This window comes from Martes martes (assembly GCF_963455335.1).
Source record: "Martes martes genome assembly, chromosome: 13".
Classification (NCBI taxonomy): domain Eukaryota; kingdom Metazoa; phylum Chordata; class Mammalia; order Carnivora; family Mustelidae; genus Martes; species Martes martes.
In genome coordinates, this window is record NC_137901.1 from 69,823,264 (window position 1) to 69,843,373 (window position 20,110).

At 54.0% G+C, this 20,110-nt stretch overlaps 1 protein-coding gene across 1 annotated transcript; it reads left to right on the forward strand.

Annotated features, from left to right (window-relative positions):
* Nucleotides 1-12,027: 12,027 nt before the first annotated feature.
* Nucleotides 12,028-18,973, forward strand: RNF215 (ring finger protein 215). Its single transcript, XM_080822062.1, has 9 exons — nucleotides 12,028-12,393; nucleotides 12,659-12,802; nucleotides 13,235-13,306; nucleotides 13,387-13,472; nucleotides 13,896-14,052; nucleotides 17,374-17,493; nucleotides 17,569-17,712; nucleotides 17,948-18,050; nucleotides 18,142-18,973. The coding sequence occupies exons 1-9, from the start codon at nucleotides 12,109-12,111 to the stop codon at nucleotides 18,162-18,164; spliced, it is 1,134 nt and encodes a 377-aa protein (XP_080678188.1). The 5' UTR covers nucleotides 12,028-12,108; the 3' UTR covers nucleotides 18,165-18,973.
* Nucleotides 18,974-20,110: the final 1,137 nt, after the last annotated feature.

Here is a 20,110-nt window from a genome sequence, read left to right on the forward strand (position 1 = left end):
GTGGACATGGAGGAAGTCGCAGGAAAACTCAGTGAAAGCTGCCCTGCCGTCCACTTATCTGCTTCCCCTGCTACTGCCTGGAGGCTAGAGCTGTGGGTTCCTGTAACCCGAAGTCTGACTTGTGTGATGGATGCCTCCATGCCCTCTGACTGTCCTGCCGTGCCTCACAGCCCCTTCCTCATCCAGTGAAGCCATTTCCTCCTTTCTGAGTTCAATAGCCTTCCCCCTCTGTCTGCCCACCCCCAACCACATACTCTATTGCCACCTCCATGATAGCAGCTGTTCACATGCCCTGGGCCATTCTTTCCTCCTATTGTGTGCCAGGCCCTAGGCACTGTTCTGGAGACCCTGAAATGAATCAGACACTACCTTGCCCTCCCAGAGGTAAATATGGCACCATCATCCAGAATATAAAACAGAGATAAATGTGTCAAAGAGAGTAAATACGTGGGAGGTTAAAAGAGGAGAATTTGCTTTGGGTTCTAAGAACCCTAGAAGGCTATGTGAAGCGAGTGGCATTGGAGCTGGGCCCTAAAATATGGGGTGGGAAAGGAAATCCATTCATTCCATGCTGGCACAATGGCATGAGCCAAGTCTGGATGGTTGATGGGAAGCAGAGGAAGAATAGGCAGGGACGACCCACAGAGAGATACTGTGTGGCCCTGCTTAGCAGCAGCATCCCTGCTAGAGCGTGAGGTCCTTGGGCACAAGGCCCTGAATCCCCACAAGCTCCCAACCCCCAGCACAGCAGCCTACACATGGGGACTGTCCAAGAAATGTATGCTGAATGAATGAATGCAAGAAATGCTCCAACAGGCACAGAGCCAGGTGCTGAGGGAGCCCTGGGAAGGAGACACAAGCACAGATCATTCAGGCATCCGGCAGCTCACCTCACTTAACAGCCATGGAAAGACCCAGAGAGGGCATGGCCCCAAATCCTGAGTGCTATGACAGCTGTGGAGAGCTTTGCCTGGTTCCTGGTGCATGGAAGGCCTCCACTTACAGCCTGGAATTCACACAGAGCCCAAGGAATTCATCCCAGGAGCCCAAGGGCATCTCACCTCTCACGGGGGAGTGGGTGGGGAGGCCCCTGCCAACTCTACACTTAGGTCTCCAAGGGCATAGAAAGCAAGATGATCCCAGACTCTCTGGGTCAGAAGGCAGAGGCAGGCTATAGCAGGCGTGCTAGAGTCGCTGGGAGGACGGTGCACCTGAAATGGTCCACACAGTGAAGGTCTGCCTTGAGGTGCAGAGAGCTGAGGGTCTCGATTCAGCCCTGTTGCTGAGAGGCCCCTCCCACCCCCCACCCCCGAGAGAAGTTTTTAGCTGTACCTGCAGTTCTGCCCTAGTTAAGGAATCATGGGCTTCTGGCTTAAGGCAGAAGGCATGGCTGCCTTCCTTGTTGAACACGTGGCTGAAATCTTTATATAAGACCCTTCCGGGGCAAGATATAGGGCCTATTCAAAGGAAAATAGAACAATAACCCCTTTACAGTGCTTTATAGTTCTGCAAGTTACTTTCCGATCTAGCTTTTCATTTAAACCTGTGGTGACCCTCTAAGTCAGGTGATTTATTGAGGAACCTAGGGAAGGAGGCCATCCTGTAAGAGTATGTGCTGATTTAGGACTTGCACCCAAGTCTCTGGCTTCTGGGCCCAGTGCTTCCAGGCACCCACACGCTGCAGCATGGACTAGCCTGGGAGTTGCCTATACAGGCTCCCCACGAAAGCACAAGGAAAACTTTCACCCAGCAGGAAATCATCCTCAGCCCTAAACAAGCCCCTGGGAATCTAGAATTACCCACGATAAAGTGAAGTACCCTTCCTCCAGTCTGCCCTTCCCAGATCCTGTGACTGCCTGCTTCTCCTCCCTCCACTGAAACTTACCTAGCTCCGGCCCACTATGGAACAGCTAGTTAATCTGATAATATAAATCCTAGACTAATAATCTGGTCACCTCCTTTGAGCTGGTTACTAAGAGAGAGTCCCTCCTCCACATCCCCACCTTTCCTCTCATCCCCTACCCCTGTCCTGCAAGTCTCGCTCCCTGCTAGGTATGTTGTTCACCTGCTCAAGAATCTGCAGTAGCTCCCTAGTTTCTTCAGGAGTTAGCACAATCTCACCAACTTGCATTCGAGGCCAAGGCCTATCCTGTCTCAGCATCCTTTGTGGGCCTCAACCGCCACTCTTCCCCTCTACACACTTCCATTTTTTTTTTTAAAGATTTTATTTATTTATTTGACAGACAGAGATCACAAGTAGGCAGAGAGGCAGGCAGAGAGAGAGAGGGGGAAGCAGGCTCCCCGTGGAGCAGAGAGCCCGATGTGGGGCTCGATCTCAGGACCCCGGGACCATGACCTGAGCCAAAGGCAGAGGCTTTAACCCACTGAGCCACCCAGGCACCCCTCATTTTTTTTTTAAAGATCTTATTTATTTATTTGAGAGAGAGAGAAAGAGCATGAGCAGGGGGAGGGGCAGAGGGAAAAGCAAGCTCCTCACTAAGCAGGGAGCTACACCGCAGGGCTCGATCCCAGGACCCCAGGATCATGACCTGAGCTGAAGGCAGATGCTTTACCAACCAAGTCACCCACTCGTCCCCAACACACACTTTCATTTTAGTCAAAGAAGCTCCCTGCTATCCCTCAGACATTCCTTGGCCTTCCTGCCTCTGTCATAGTTACTTCCCTCTACTGTTTCCTCCTGCCAGGTCCTCCCTGACCTTCAAAGCCCTAATCAAATGCTGTTTCCAGGAACTTCTCCCTGATCTAACCAATCCAACATGAGCCCTACTAAACAGCAGCCCCTCTCTCCTGACCTTGACACTGACTGCTCTGTGTTGCAGTGGTTGCCTGTCAGGCAACAGCCTGGCCCAACAGGAAGAGCCCAGCCTTGTCAGTCAGGAAGGCGGCAGGTGAGATCCAAGTTCTGCCACTTTCCAGCTCTGTAACCAGAGTGCTGTGTGGAGTATAACTTGCCAGGCAAGGTAGTGTTACACCTGAAAGAAGGCTGCCAGGCCTAGGAGATATAGGAGGAGTGTGGGCTAACTAATGGTTCTAGTCTTGCCTCTAGGAGATGGCTGTGGGATCAGGCGGGAGCACTGGACTGGGAGTCCAGGGCCGGGCTTTCAACCGTGTTCTCGAGCAAATGTGCTTCAGTGACTATTTAGCAGTGAGCGCTGGGGAGGGAAGGGGTGTTCCTCTGGGCTACCTGCCTTGGCCTCTGGGCCTTGGATGACTCTTCTCCAAAACAAGGGCACTGACCTCCAGATCAGAGTCCCCTGGCGGGGCCTTGTCCTGATTCTCTGGTGCCCACAGGGAAAGGGGGTGGTGCCGAGATTGGCACAGTGGTTCGAGAGTCGGAGAAAACAGTCTTTCAAACCCTTCAACAAATATTTGTGGAACACTCTACTTCCATGGGGCCAGGACAGCAGAACTCTCTGGAAAGCCCCTGTGCTTGCAGGTGACCGTGCAGAAGGACCCTGACTCCAGCCTCCTTGCCTCCTCTCCTTATCCCAGCCCTGCCATGCGGGGTTTCAGCTGCCTTAAGTTTCTTTCCAACAAAGTGGGGAAGGAATGAAGAAATCCCCCCTCTCCGGGATGATATGGCCGTACAGCAGCAGAATGAGGAAGTGACAGTGATGGGCTCACTCCTGTACCTGCCCGTACTCTCCTCCAGGTGGTCTAGGCTTCAGCTCCTAAATGGAGCTGGGAGCCAGAGCACCTTTCATTCCTTGGCTCCATAAGTATTTAGGTAGAAGGTATGGTGCCAGGCAAGGGGACACCTGGGGGAAGGAGGCTGACCAGGCCCTGCCCTTAAGAAATTCCTGGTCCACGGGGAGATGGCTAAGGCAACAGGTCATTCCAGCCCAGTGTGGCTGGTGCAGCCATATTGGTGCAGTCAGAAAGCTCCCCATCCTGGTCAAGGGTGGGGGGCATCTCAGGTTCCCCAGAGACCTGATGATTAAGCAGGAGTTGGCCACACTGGAGGGGACAGGAGGCCTGGAAACCACTCACTCCTTCCTTCCTTCCTTCTTTCCTTCACATATTTCACTGAACACTGTGGAAGTCCTGGAGTAGGAAAATTGCCCTCAGGGAACACACAGTGTCGGGATTAGGGGCATGCCCAGCCTGAGCTTGTTCTGTGGATAAGTGAGAGGGGAAGTGGGGGTCAGATAAAGAATCAGCACTTAGGGGTACATGCATGTAGGAGGGGCAGGTGTCAGGAGGAACTTTGAGCGATGGGGAGGGGCTATTCCAAGAAGCTTGAGCTGAGTATGTTCTGTATGGGCCGTGGGAGTGGGGAGATCCTTCTCCTTGGGGGGCTTCAGCATCCTTGGTGTGGAACTGGACTGGAATCTCGGTCAGGGTACATTCAGACTGCGGGTAGAGAGTGCTTTTGAAGGGTGGAGGTCTGCAAATGAGTCTCCCTTGGGGAGGGTGTGTGTAGGAGAGGGGGTGGGATAAGGAGCCCCCAAATCAGGCCCCTCAGGTTCCAGCCCCAGCCTTGCCCTGCTGCCCAGGGTAGAGGATGGCAACCCCTTTATTCCCTAGCTCTTTTCCCCCTCCCCAGCCCCCAATGAGGGGGGCAGAGGTCTTCAGAAACTTCAGTGGCAGAGGTGGCAGCCAGGGCACTGAATGAATGACTTCATTCTTCCTTGGCAGCTCTTTGGCCCCTCCTGAGGTGTCTCCCCCTGAGGCAATGCAACGAGAGCCAATGAAGCAATCATGGACCTGGAGCCAGAGGCCTGGAACAAAACCCCAGCTGGGAGAGTGGCGGGGGGGGGGGTGGGGGGGGGTGGGGGGGGTGGGCAAAATCACCTGTGTTCTCCAGGTGCCTGTTATCTGGGGAGAAAAATAATCCATGCCTCTCTCCCGGGGCTGCTGTGAGAATTCCAGGTGAATAATGGCTGGAAAAGTGATGGGTGCACAAAGTGGAGCATTATTAGTACTATTATGTGTTTTTTCTGAAGGCACAAGAGAACAGTAGAAACTGAGCCTGCCGCCAGGCTCTCCCCAAGGAGCCCACTTCCTCGTCACTTCCGCAGTCCACCCTGGCTTTGCAAAGACACAAATCCCCTCCCCGCCCCACTTCCCACACCCAAACCCCTCTAATTAAGTCCCTTGCCTTCCCTGCTATCACTGTCTAATCCCTAAGCCCTTTCTCACCAGTCTCCAGTTGTCTCAGGGAGTCAAATCCCTTTAGAATGAGGTGGCCCAGTTAACTGTGAACCCAGAGGCTGGGGGCAGGGAGCAGGGACTTCAGGACTTCCCTGGAGTGGAGGGGAGGACAGAGGAGGGCAGGAAGTGTGCTGGAGACCCTGCCCAGGCTCTGGACTGGCTAGCATGAGACTGGAGACCTCCCTTGGGAAGAGTGGGTTTTCATTTCTAGCCCTGTACCCTGCATCTGAGAAAGAATCCAGATTCTTTTTTTTTTTTTTAAAGATTGTATTTATTCATTTGACAAACAGAGAGAGAAAGCACAAGCAGGGGGAGAGCAGCAGGCAGAGGGAGAGGGAGAAGCAGGTTCCTTGAGGAGCAGGGAGCCAGATGTGGGGCTTAATCCCAGGACCCTAGGATCATGACATGAGCCGAAGGCAGACATTTGACCGACTGAGCCACCCAGGCTCCCCTGGAATCCAGATTCTACCACCCCGACTTGTTCAGTGTAGGTCAGTGACTTTGAGAAACAGAAGAGCAGGGGATGAGCCCTCCTGACTCTGGAGTCGGACTACCTGGGTTCAGGTTCTGATTCCATCACCTACCACGGTTACTTGACCGCCATGCCTCAATTTTCATTCCATAGGATGGCGATGATAATCTTACTACCTCACATGGCTGTAATGAGATTAAACAAGTTTATTAGTGCGAAGGGCCTTGAACAGTGCCTGGAACAGAGTAAACATAGCAGCTGTTTTCACTCGTACTTCTTATTCTCCCCCTACCCAACCCTGATATACCTGCCATTCTTACCCGCCACACCACCTCTCAGAGAGGCCTTTCTTCCCCTGGTACTGAAGCTGAAGCAGCCCCCAGCAACTCCCCCTCCTCATGCTATTTCATCTCCTTCGTATGGCATTTACCGTGGTCTGAAATTACCTTGCTTGTATATGTGGTTATGGTTTCCTAGCTATTCTAAAGGGCAGGAGCCATTGATGGTCATGGTCCCTGTTCCATGTCCAGTGCCCAGATGAGCCAATACTCACTCTGCCCCTTGAGGGCTGGGCCCAGGGACGGACAGGCACCTGGCCACCCCTCCACTCAGTAGCCCTTCCTCTCCCCCAAACCACAGTTATCTGCTGCTACTCTGCACCTGCCCTGTGTGATCTTCGGCATGTCACCACCCCCTCTCTGGACATCCAGGTGAGGAAAGGGAGGGAGCAGTGGAACTAGGCAACCAAGAGACAGTCTAAGGTTTTTCTTTTTTCTTTTTAAAAAAGATTTTATTTATTTATTTATTTGAGAGAGAGAGAAAGAGAGACAGAGAGAAAACACAAGCAGGAGGAGCGGCAGAGGCAGAGAATGAAGCAGATTCCCTGCAGAGCAGGGAGCCTGATTCGGGGTTTGATCCCAGGACCCTGGGATCATGACCCCAGCCAAAGGCAGATGCTTAACGAACTGAGCCACCCAGCCCCCCAGAGCTAAGGTTTTTCTAAGAAAATCTGTTATACGTCCTGTGGCTCATGCCTATTAGGGGGAAGGACCTCAAGGATCTCTGGGGTCTCAAAATAACAGTCGCCAGCCTAGCTCTCTCTCTGCCACTGGTCCTGAAAGCCCCCACAGTTGTAGGGGTGAGTTGCGTTCCTAGGAGCTAGGAATTGTCTAGCTGACGGCCCTTTGTAAAAAGAGCAGAGCCCAAAACTGGGCCCCTGTGTGGTCCCATTCCCTGGGGACTATCTTGCCACCTGGTGGCAGCTTAATTGCATTGGCCCTATTCTATCTGGGAGGGTGCTCGCAGCTGGGGGTGGGGGGGCAGACCCAGATTCTGGCTATGGACTTGCCTTTCTGCCCTTCATCCCACTTCCAGCACCGCTCACGGAATGCTTTGTCCATTTTTATGCACAGCCTGGCATCACAGCGAAGAATTCATTTCACAGCAGAGGAAGAGACACCGTGGGCACAAGCCGATGGAATTCACCGGCCTTACCACATACTCTATTCCTGGTGTCAATTCTAGAACATTTCACTGCCTCAAGCCCGTTCCACTTCGGTAACACAGCCCATGCCTCACACTTTCATTAACAGCTTCATTTCTTCCTAGGTCTTCCTGCAACTCTAGGGGGTGAAGGAGATGGGACACCGGGGCCTCCTCCACCCAGTTCTCGGCCCAGCCCAGGGCCAGGGAACCTTGTAATCCAAGGCACAAGTCACTTGGAATCACAGCATGTCTGGTGAAAGGACCCCCTGCCCCCAAATCGTTTGGTCCAACTCTCATTTTCCTTTACAGCTGGGGACATGAGGCAAGAAAAAGTAAGTGGCTTACTGGGAGGAACACGGCAGAAAGATTAACAGCCCTGTCCATGCCAGCTCCCCACTCAGCCCCAGAAGGGAAGCAAGCTGGGATCTAGGGGCTTGGCTCCTCTGGAGGGGCCCACTGGGCTGAGCATCCTGTCTGCCCAGCCCTGAGAGCAGGGAGGCCCGAGGTTCAGCACCAGGCCTGCTTCTCCCAGCTGGGATCTCGTCCTTCCCTCTGTGGTCCTCTAGTCTCCTCTTCCTTACATGCTCTCCCAGCGCTCATTCCCTGCTATCAGTCTCCTGGCCTTTGCTGTCTTGTCCCTGGGCTAATACTCCCTCCAATGGCAGCTCTGATCTACACTGTTTCTCTACCCTCCCCCACTCCTCTCCCCCACCCAAAACACAACAGCAGAAGGGCCCTGCCACATTTAGACTATCTCTCTAAGCACTTGTTTCTTCCAGGATAACAAACCGTTCCCCCGTGGGAGGACAGACCACAGAGTTACTTTGGTTACTCACTAAGTTTACAGGACGCCTCAGGCTCCCACTGATGGAAAGCTAGGATGTGGATATTCATGGGGGAGACAGAAGCTTGTTCCAGGCTGGGGACAGGTAGAGGCAAGGGTCTGTGCCTCATTGATGTGTGTGTGTGTGTGTGTGTGTGTGTGTGTGTTAAGGGGGCAGAGAGGACCCCTTGCCTAGGTGGGCAGGACGGGGTTAGGGAGCAAGCTGTAGGAATAGGGATAGGCAGATAGCGGAGCCAACGGCCTCACTGCTTACAGGGTGTGTCCTTGCAACCCTGTCATTGGGGCTGACAGAGGGACTGGGACATTCACAGAATTGGAGAAGCAAGACTCTCCATGGACACCTAGGGGCCTGCAGAGTGCCTTTGGCAACTTACAAAGAGCGATTGCTTAAGGTATGAAAGAACATTAGCATGAAGAATAAAGAATGATACAAGAAACACCCACGTGACTTAAGCAGAACACCCCTGGGTGCCCTTCCCCAATTATACCCCACCTGGTGAACGGAAGTCTGTACTTCTCAGTCCCTTGATTTTGATAGTTTTGTTACAGATGAATTTACCTCTTCAAAATATAGTTGGTCTGCCATGTTTTTTTTCTTTAATTGACGTGAAATTCACATAACACGAAATTAACCATTTTCAAGTAAAAAAAATTCAGTACGAAGTATCGTACATTCACGATGTTATGCAGCCAACACCTCTATCTGATCCCAAAAGACTTTCATCACCCCAAAAGGAAAACTTGTACCCAATAAACAGTTACTTATCATTTCCCCTTCCCTTCAGCCACCAATCTGCTTTCTCTCTCTACTGATTTATCTATTCTGGATCTAGCATTTGATATCTAGGCCTTTTGTGTGTGGGTTAATTCACTTTGCATAATGTTTTCAAAGTTCATCTGTCTTGTAGCATGGGTCAGGACTTCATTCCTATTTATAGCTAAAAAATATCCCATCATATGGACATATCAAAATTTATCCACTCATCCATCAACATCCATCCATCCACAACATTTCAGTTGTTGCCACCTTTCAGTTATTGTGAATAACAGAGCTATGAACGTTGGTGTCCAAATATCTGTTTGAGTCCCTGCCTTCATTTATTTTGGATATATACCCAGAAGTGGGATTGCTGGATGATATAGTAATTTTATGTTTAATTTTTTGAGGAACCACCGTACTATATTCCACAGCTGCTGCACCATTTTACATTCCCGCTGTTGATCCACTTTGACTTAATATTTGTATATGGTGTGAGGTAGGAGTCCAACTTCATTCTTCCGCATGTAGCTGTCCAATTGTCCCAGCATCATTTGTTAAAGAGTCTATTCTTTTCCTTATTGAATAGTCTTGGTGCCCTTGTTGAAAATCAATCAGCCATAGATGTCTGGGATATCTGGACTGTCAATTCTATTCCATTGATCTATGAGTCTCTTTACGCCGGAACCACACTGTTTCGGTTATTGTAGCTTTGTAGTACATTTTAAAATCAGGAAGTGTTAGTCCTCTTTGTTCTTCTTTTTGTCCACAGGGGGTATTCAGGGCTCCTTCCAACTCCATGTACATTTCAGGATGGGTTTTCCATTTCTTCAAAAGAGATCATTAGAATTTCAATACACTGATCTGTACATCGCATCTGTACATTGCTTTGGGTAGTATGGCCATCTTAACATTACTAAGTCTATCAGTCCAATAACATGGATGTCTTTCCATTATTTAGGATCTTCTTTCATTTATTTCTGCAATGTTTTGTAGTTTTCAGTGCTCAGATCTTTCAGCTCATTGCCTAAGTTTACTTCCAGGTGGGTTGTTTTGTTTTTTTTTTTCGGGCAACTATTATAAATTGAATTGTTGTCTTAATGTCCTTTTAAAATCGTTCATTGCTGGCATAGAGATACACAACTGATTTTTGTGTACTGTTCCTATAAATACTGATGTTTTTTAGTTCAAATCATATGCATTATTTGGAGACTTGTTTTTTGTGCTAAGCATTCTGTTAGAATTATCCACGGTGATACACACAACTAAACCGTTTGTTTTTCTCTATTACGTGGTACTTTACATATGAACGTACCACAGATTTCTCTCTTCTCCTACTGATGAGTTGTGATCTTCACTTGTATTTCCCTAATTAATAATTAGGTTGAGGATTTTTTCTTATTTATTGGCCATTGTTGTTTTCTTTTAATTTTTTTTAAATTTATTTATTTGTTAGAGAGAGCGAGCGAGCGAGCACAGGCAGACAGAGTGGTAGGCAGAGGCAGAGGGAGAAGCAGGCTCCCCGCCGAGCAAGGAGCCCAATGCGGGACTCGATCCCAGGACGCTGAGATCATGACTCGAGCCGAAGGCAGCTGCTCAACCAACTGAGCCACCCAGGTGTCCCAGCCATTGTTGTTTTCTTATTTGTCAAATGCTTACTTGCATCTTGGACCCTTATCTACGCATTTGTATATTCTGCATAGGAATAATTTGGTTGCAAATACCTTCTCCCAGTTTGTTGCTTTCCCTACCACTTTATTACAAGGTTTTTTTCATTTTATTGCAGATGCATTTCTTCAATCTTTTCCTTTATAATCTGCTTTTATGTAGTAAGAAATCTCTCCTGACCTTGAAGTAAACAGAATAGTCTTTTACATTTCTTTCTAAAAATGCTTAAATATCGCTTTTCATATTTAGATCTTTAATTCACATGGAATTGATTTTTCCAGTACAATGTGCAGTAGAGGTCCAATTTCATTGCTTTTGTTATGGTTAACTCATTTTCCTGGCACGATTTGCCAAACGGTCCATAATACGGCCTCTCTCTCCAACTGCAGTGGTCCCTCGGACAAAGCCACAGTTCTATGTGCAGGCCGGTTTCTGGCTTCTCTGTTTCATGCCCCATTTGTCTGTCTTTGGACTTACATCAGATTCTCTTGTTCTCTCCATCTTAGTCTTCAGGAGTCCCTTGACAATTCAACATTAGTGGTTATATGGGTGTTCACTATAAAATTCTTTTCATTTTTCAGTATGTTTGAAATTTTCCATAAAAAAACATTGGGGGAGGGACGCCTGGGTGGCTCAGTTAGGTGTCTGCTTTCAGCTCAGGTTATAATGGGGGGGGGCAGTCCTGGGATTGAGCTTTGCATCAGGCTCCCTCTTCAGTGGGGAGCCTGCTTTTCCCTCTCCCTGCTGCTCCCCCTGCTTGTGCTCTCTCTCTCTCTGACAAATAAATAAATAAAATCATAAAAAAAAATTATTGGGGGAAGAGTGCTGTGGTTTATCTGGCCTTTACCCTTTTATCAGGATACACTTTTTAAAAGGCTCAGGTTTCAGAAGAGGCGATTCCCAGCAGCCACAGCCCTTTGAGAAAAAGATGAGTTTTAGGACAGTGTGTGGACTTTTCACATTTCTGTAGGCATCAGAGATTATTTGTTGGAGATGAGGCAGTGCTACTCTTATTATCGTGCCCATTTCACTGCCCAGAAGAGTGACCTGCCTGAAGATCTAGCCTCTGGGCCCCCCTGAGGAGCTGTGTCTGGCCTGCTTTGTTCAGGCAAATGTCCCCAGCCCCTTTTCTGCCCCTCCGGTACCCTTGTCTCAATCTCCCCCATCTCCTTCTCACGCCAGTCTCTGGTTCTCCGTTTCCTGGAGTTTGGTCTGGTGGAGAGATGGAAGCCCAGGGAAGATGAGGATGTGACTTGACCAAGGCCACACCGAGTGACCGTAAGGCCGGCGCACAGCAAGGGCCAGCCAGCCTTCAGGCCACAACACGTCCCTTGTTCCTGCCCTTCTGGGGGCCCTGATCGTGCCTCTGCCTCCCCATGTTGCTAACTATCTCCCTCCGTCTCTCGTGCTCGGGTCTCCGCCAGTCTGACAGGCCACAAGCTGACTACCTCTTCCTGGGCTCCGCCCCACTCCAGCCACCTCGGCAGCCGGCGCCAGAGTTCTCCGCGGCCACCAGGGGGCGCGCGCGGCCCGGTCTGGGCACAAGAGAGGCCGAGGACGCCCCGCCTTCCCGGCGCCCCGCCCCGTCCGGCCCCGGCCCCGCCCCGCCCGGCGCCCCGCCCCGTCCGGCCGCGGCCTCGCTCCCTACGCTCCCCCCCGCGTCGGGACCCCCGGCACCCCTGTCTCGTCTGCTCGCCGGGTCCGGCCATGGGCCCCGCTGCTCGCCCCCCGCTGAGGTCGCCCCCGCCGCCTCCTCCACCGCCGCCGTCGCCACTGCTGCTGCTGCTGCCCCTGCTACCGCTCTGGCTGGGCCTGGCGGGACCCGGGGCCGCGGCGGACTGCAGCGAGCCTGAGGCCGGGGCGGGGCGGGGCGGGGCCCGCGCCGTACGAGTGGACGTGAGGCTGCCGCGGCAGGACGCTCTGGTCCTGGAGGGCGTCAGGATCGGCCCCGAGGTCGACCCCGCACCCGCGCTGGGCGGCCGCCTGCTGCTGGTGAGCGCAGCCGAGCCATCTGGTTCCGGCCCGCCCCGCCCCGCGGTAGACCCCGCACCCAGATCCGGCCTTTATCCTGGACCAAGCCCTAGCCTCCCAGCGCCCTCTCCCCAGGATGCCCAGGCCTCAACCCCCGGCTTCCAAAACCTGAGATCCAGATGTCCTTCCCTTCAAACTCGGTCCCAAACCCTGACCTTATATCCCCTGTGTGTCCAACCCCCCTTCCTCCCCTTCCTCCTCCTGTCTGTGGTCCCTTACCCCACAGATGGACATCGTGGATGCTGAGCAGGAGGTACCTGTAGAAGGCTGGATTGCAGTGGCATACGTGGGCAAGGAGCAGGCGGCCCAGTTGCACCAGGAGAGTCAGGGCAGCGGTCCCCAGGCCTATCCCAAGGCCCTGGTCCAGCAGGTGCAGGGGGTGTATGTGGGGAAGGGGACTGGAGGAAGGGGTTTCAAGGCCAGAGCCAGACTACCAGGTGGGCCCCTAAGGAGCTTGCAGAGAAACCTGGGGCCTGGGTGAGGTGAGGGACCCCAGTTTGGAAAATTGAGTCAGTATGGAGTGAAAGCAGGGAGGTGGGAGGTGGCAAGTCAGGAAGCTCCACCAGGCTCTGAGAGTATCAGGTGGGGAGTTCCTGCTGAGAGTTGGTGGGCAGGCCTGTCCTACTAGGACCAGGGAAGGCACATAATTGTTTGGGTCCTCAGAACATCTGGGGGAAGGAGTGTACAGCCGGTCTGTCCGGAGGAAAACATTGCAGAGCCAGGAGCTAAGAACTGTGGTCGTGGGTAGTGAGACAGGTGTGTGGGCCTGGGGTCAGCTAGCTTCTATCTCTGTCCCTCGCAGATGCGGAGGGCACTCTTCCTGGGAGCCTCTGCCCTGCTCCTCCTCATCTTGAACCACAACGTGGTCCGAGAGGTAAACTGGTTCAGGCGCGGGGGTATGCAGGCCAGGGAGGAGGGGACCAACGCCGGCTGACCTTGTCTATCCATCTCCAGCTAGATATATCACAGCTTCTGCTCAGGCCAGTGATTGTCCTCCATTACTCTTCCAATGTCACCAAGCTGTTGGAGGCACTGCTGCAGTGAGTTGGGGTTTGGGCTCCAAAGGACTGGGCTTGGGAACCTGGGTGCTGAGGGGGTCCCTGAATCTGCCATGGTCTCAGGACCAGGGATTTTCCTGTTAACCTTCAGACTGTAGTCTCCTGGTCTGAGAAATGGGTGAGGGGACTGGAGCAAAGAGGCAGCTCTAGGGGCCGAGGGGAATTGGCTTCAGGAAGGACGAAGCTGGATTCCTGATTGACAGGTTCTTTCCCAGACTTTCAGGCCTCCCTGGTCTGGCTGATGTGAGAAATGGAAAAACCAATAACCAGAAAAGGCTTGGGGGCCAAAGCAGAAAGGCTGTGGGATGATACGTGGGAGGATCTTTTTCCTACAAGGCTGGGGTGGGTGGGTCATCTCCTGCCAAAAGCCCTTCTCTCTGACCCCTCTGTGGCTTTGCCTCCCAGGAGGAATCAGGCCACAGCCGAGATCACTAGCGGAGAGTCGCTGTCAGCCAACATCGAGTGGAAGCTGACCCTGTGGACCACCTGTGGCCTCTCCAAGGACGGCTACGGAGGATGGCAGGACTTGGTGTGCCTGGGAGGCAGTCGGGCCCAGGAGCAGGTGGGTGCCTGGGGAGAGGAGGCTTGGGTATGGCTGCACACGTGCCTTGTCTCAGATCCTGTGGCCTCTCCTCACCTTGCTGGCCAGGACCACCACTTCCACCTCCCAGGGCTGTAATGAGTGCTCATTGACACGGGTGCTCAGTGCAGTGCTTGATGGGGTCATGCATAATCAGTGTTAGTTACTATGGCTGTGTTACTCTCCCGCTCAGAAGCCCTCCTTGGCTCCCCGTTGCCTGCAGAATAAAGTTCAGACTCCTTAGCCTGGCTTTCACAGCTCTCCTGTTCACTCACGTATCTTTTTTTTCCCTAGTCTCTTCCTTATACTCTCATCCTATGCCATTTACTGGCCTTCACACATGCCCTGGCCTCCTGCCACTAGGCCTTGTCCGTGCTTGACTGCAGGCATGGACACTCTTTTTCTCTGTCTCCATACATCCCTGTCTGCTTGCCTTCTTTGGAAAGCTTCCCTCGAAGCCTCAGCTCACCATTCCTCTCTCCGTCTTTGAAATCGCGGCCATCCTTTGTCAGGCCCTTCATAGTGTTCTCAGGACAGTCCGAAGTCTCTAAGTGTTGGGAATGTGAGTTTGTCTCCTGAAGTCTGGGGCTGTGTCTTTCTAATCTCTGGATTTCTCAATGCTGGGCATCGAGAAGGTTTGAAGGTATTCTGTCCACAAGCGTCTGTGGACAGATGCTCTGTCAGGGCAGGCACATCCTGGTCTACTGGTGGGCAGCCTCCGGGGGGTGTCAGTGGGATTGGGCTGTGCGAGGCAGACTTGCAGCCTTAGCTGAGGGATCTCAGGTTGAGCGTTTAACCTCTGTAGCCTCATGTTACTCCTTTGTGAACAAGGACAGCACACGGCCACAGGATCATCAGGGCGTTGTGTGTGCATGAAGCTCACAGTGGGCACAGAGCAGGTGGGCAGCTCCTACTCTCTGAATGTGTTTGTTGTTATAAATGATGGAATAAATTAGCAGTCACCAGATAATCTTTGAGGTCCTAGGACACGTAGGGCTCAATGAGAAGGGCTGTGGAGGGTCCAGAAAACCTATGGGACCCAGGCACTGTCCTGAAGGGGCTCAAAGACAAGCAGGGAAGGAACTCTCCCGTGAAAAGGCCTCGGCAGTTCAGCCCGGACGTCATGTGCTCATTCCTATGCGAGCAGCAGGAACTGACCCACAGTTGTGTGAAGGGAGCGGGCAGTGGGACTAGGGGAACAGAAGGGCTTTCTGGAAGAAGAGGGAGCCGCACTGGGTCTTCCCCTGGAGGACAGCCCACCCAGCCATCTGGGTGGGGCAGGCATTTGGTGAGGGACTGTCGGATGAGAGAGGATGGGCCTGCAGAAAGCCTGGAGCCCGGGGACGAGCAGGCTGGGCAAGGGGCCTGGGAGTGGGAATGCCTGCAGTCTGCAGGCCAGTCTGGCTGGTACAGGGGGCAGAGCTGAGCCTGTCAAGTGCTGGGTAGCCATGATAGCCAAGGTGGCCTAAGGGTGTCTGGGGCCAGCTCTCGGCCCCAACCCTAGGGCCCGGTCACCATGCTGGTGAGTCTGAACCCAGAGCTGCAGCACCCGTGCACCGGAAAGGTCAAAGGGACCCCCTCCCTACCTGCTCACCTGGGGGTCCCGCAGATGTGCTGAGCCTGAGAGGACTGGGTCCCTGGCCTGCAGCAGGGCCCCAAGCTGGCCATGCCCTGTGCCCACCCAGTGCCCCCAGGCTGCTCCAGATCTCAGAGCTCCAGGTTCTGCCCTGGTGAGCTCACACTATGGTGGCCACTGAGTCCTGCCCCGTGTCAGCCTGGCTCCACACAGCCCAGGCCACAAAGGCAGGGCACTTCCGGCCCTGGGCTCCTGGGGCCCCAAATGGCGGTCACTCTGCCGGGGTCAGCACTAAGCAGGGGAGCGGGGACAGGCCCTCCAGGACACAACAGAAGCATTTGAGCTCCGCCTGGGGGCTTGGGGAAGAGCTTCCTGCAGCAGGAGGTACAACCTTCTCCCACTCCCCAGGAAAGACGGGGGCACAGACACCAGAGGAGAGAGAGTGAGAAACAGGCAGCTGGGGCTCACGGTCATCTCTTGATTTGTGACACCAGCAGCACCCAGCCTCGTCCGGAGTAGTGTTCTCTTAAGAGCCAATCACTTCTTGGTCCCTCTCCCTTGTAACAAGATGGTAGTTGAGCTTCGTTGTTGTGGAATACGATGGCAGAAAGCTACCAGGAATGCAGAAAGCTTTTAAATGAATGCATTTATTAGTCATGACATGTGCAGAGACCCTGAGAGCCGGTGCGCCTGTTTGGGTGAGCCGGCTGGGTTTTGCTTACTGTGCCACATCATTTCCTGTAGTCAAAGCCCAGCTGCCACACTGTTGTGAGGTGGGAGTTGGGGGATAGTTAAGTCAAGGTCAGAGTGTGCCCCCCATCCCCAACCCAGGAACTCTGAGGTCCTGAGGGACCCTCTCAAGGGCCAAGGGCAGGGCTGATGTGGTTCCTTCCTCCCAGCAGGAGCCTGAGGACCACTGAGGGCAGCGACAAGGAAACACACAGTAAAGAGTGTGGAGAGGGCTGGGGGTCAGGGAGAGTTCTGGAGCAGGGGGCATCCAAAGGCATTAGCCCAGGGAAGGGGTGAGGAAGAACTGGGAGCACAAGAAAGGACACAGAGCATGGGACCCTGAAAGGACAGGGGGTGGGCGATCTAGGGCCTTGCCAGATGGCTGCTCGAGGAGTTCAGGGTCTCTCCTGATGGTGGGGGTGTTGCAGGGAAGAGGGGCAAGCAGGGGTCCTGGGTGATCAGGTTTGCAGGTGAGATCCTTGTCGCTGTAGGAAGTGGGCTGGTGAGGCTGGAGCAGGGCCCCCAAAGAGCAGAGGAGTGGGATGGAGGGGAGGGGTGCATGGGCCCCCAAAGAGCAAAGCCACAGGGGACCACATGAATGCTCGGCTCAGACGGAAGTGGGTGGGTGATGGCACCCAAGAAAGTAGACCAGGAGAAGTGTGGGGTAGGGATGAGGGTGGGAAAGTGATAGGGTCCTGGGCTGGGGAGTCTGTGAGGCTGCCAGAGAGAAGCTTCCAAGAATGCAAAAGCTTTTTTCCCAGGAGAGGGTCTGGGGGCAGAGGTGGGTCCCCTCAGCAGCTGGATGAGGAGCTGTATAGACAGCGGGGGCTGACCCTAGGGGCACAGATGGGAGGCACGCAGGATTCAGAAGAGGAAGTCAGGAACCTGCAGGGACGCGCTGCCAATGGACCTTACCTGCCTGGTCTTCGGAGTGGACTCACTGGGGGGAAGAGCGTAGAGCGGCCCCAGCTTTCCTGACACTCTGCTCCCCTGCCCAGAAGCCCCTGCAGCAGCTGTGGAATGCCATCCTGCTGGTGGCCATGCTCCTGTGCACAGGCCTCGTGGTCCAGGCCCAGCGGCAGGCGGCCAGGCAGAGCCAGCGGGAACCTGGAGGCCAGGTGAGAGCCGGCCCCCGGAAGCCCCAGTGCCCCCAGCCTGGGGCCTGCCTGACTGTGCCTGCCCTCCCCCATCAGGTGGACCTGCTCAAGCTCCGCGTGCTGCGGAGACTGGCATCCCTGAAGACCCGGCGCTGCCGTCTAGGCCGCACAGCCCAGGGCCCCCCAGAACCAGGTGCTGAGACCTGCGCCGTGTGTTTGGACTACTTCTGCAATAAGCAGGTAGTGCCATGGGCAGAGGCTGACCTGTGATGTCCCTCACTGCTCTGAGACCCCCCAGAACCGTTCCTACCAGGCCCTTATCCTCCCAGCTCCTACTCTAACTAGGAAAGCACCCATTAGGGGGTGGGGAGGGTGGTGACAGGCTGCAGGGGTTTCAGTTCCCCATGCAGGTGGGGCCAGGCATCCCCATCTGGAGGCCTGACTGTGGTCTGAAGTCTCCCCCCACACCCTGCAGTGGCTCCGGGTGCTGCCCTGCAAGCATGAGTTTCACCGAGACTGCGTGGACCCCTGGCTGATGCTCCAGCAGACTTGCCCGCTGTGCAAATTCAACGTCCTGGGTAAGCACCAGGGGTGGGGGCCCTTGGCCAGCTCTCCCTGCTCGCTCCCCATCTGACATCTCCCTCTCGGTGTTTTCTTGCTCCCATGCAGGGAACCGCTACTCAGATGATTAGCTGCCCAAGCTGGGTCTCTGCATGTGGGCAAAGGACCCTCCCACCTGCACCCTGGCCGTAGGCCTGGGCTCCTGGAACAGAACAGCAGGATGGACAGGAAGCCGGTGGGAGGAAGGACAGGGGCCTCCCCTGCTGAGGGGCCAGGCATCCCATCATATTCATACTGGGAAGGAGGGACCACACACCCCAGCCCGAGGATGCAGGGCCTGGACCTGCCAACTCAAGAAAGAGAAGCCACTTTGGGGCCCTTCTTCTACCATCCTGGAATGTCTGTGTCTGCCCTCCTCGAAGGCAGCTCCCGGGACCCTGGGCAGGGGCCTGGGGGAAGAATGGGGTGGGGCAGCGCAGCTGGTCCCAGGGCTTTGGTGCCTCTCTGACCTGCCTGTTGTGGCATCCCTGGGAACTGAGGCTGCAGTGGCTGGTTGGGTTTTGTGCTTATTTATTGGGCGCTGGGTTGTGGGAGGAGCTATCTGGCCTTGGGGGCATCCCGGCCTGTCTTTCAGGACACATCTTGGTCAAGGCTATGATGTTCAACCCAGAGGCCCCTCCACTGATAGCGCCCTCAGCCCTTGGACACGAGGAGCAGCAAGTGCTGCCTGTCCAGCTGGACTCCCTCCCCAGGCCTGGCTGGGACCGGAGGCCTCAGAAGCCATCCAGTCCTGTGCTGCTTGGCCGGGCTACGGGTTGCTGACCAGAGTACTTGAAGCTGCAGGATAAACGTGGTGCATCTTTTAGGGGGAGCTGGGGTTTTTTTAGATTTGGGGTAGGGGAGGTTTAATATTGAAGTAAACACGGATATATTTTAACATAAAGAGATCAGATTTGTGTGGATGTCTTAAGACAGAAAAGTCACCTTGGGCTCTACTGCCTATGAGGGGGGATTCTAAGACAGGCTTCAAGATACCCCACCCCCAGCCCTCATGGACATGCCTTGTTGTAAACCTGCAATGGGGAGTGTAATAGATTTTACTCCCATGATGAGGTTATATGGCACAGTTGATCTTAAGATAGGGAAAGTATCCAAGAGGGCCTGACCTAACCACAAGAGCCCATTAGAAGCAGAGTGTTTTCACTGGCCCGGTGGAAGAAGAGGAAGTCAGAAAGTTGAAGCAAGAAGGGCATTCAGTGTGTGAGAAATTCTCTGTTGCTGACTTAAAGATGGAGGGGGCCACGTGGCAAGGAAGGCATACAGCTTCCGAGCGCTAAGAGTGGCCCCTGCTGACAGCAGCCATCAGGGAGGTGGACCTCAGTCCTACAGCTGCAAGGATCAGAATTCTGCCAGCGGTCAGAATGAGCCTGGGAGTGGGGCCTTTCCCAGAGCTGTCAGAAAGGAATGTAACCTGGCAGATACTTTGACGTGAGTCTTCTAAGATTCTGAACGGAGAAGCCAGATACAGGGCCCGAACTCCTGACCTCCAGAACTGTGAGCAGAGGGGAGCTGAGCTGTGATTGGTCCTACCTTGGACTTGGACCCACGCGTCTTGCCTCTGAGACCTCACCCCAGGAGCTGGTTTTCGCCCATGAAGGCCAGGGCATCCCAGCCTCCCTCGACGCCAGGCTCCACAGAAGCTGGAGTTGGGCAGATAGCAGCCATGCCCATTCAGCTACACACATGGCCCCTCTTGACCTTTCTCCTAAACTGAGGCACTCTACCTGCTGGCCTCCTCACCTGGGGAAGATGTCACAGGAAGCTAGGAGTGCCCACCCTGAGAAGTCCTCAGCAAGGCCTTAGAGCCTGTCCTTCACTGCTGAGGCGACCCAGGGCAGGCTGGAGGCTTCGTGGAGAGAACTGGACTGTGGGCCTGGCATGGCTGGGTGGCATGAGGGCCAGGGCCCAAGAGACAGGCCTGGGAAATCCAGGGCTTGCTGGGGGTCCTGCTGTCTGGTTAGGTGAGGCCTTGCCCTGCCTTCTAGGGATCCAACCTCCCGGATTTAGAGAAATCCTT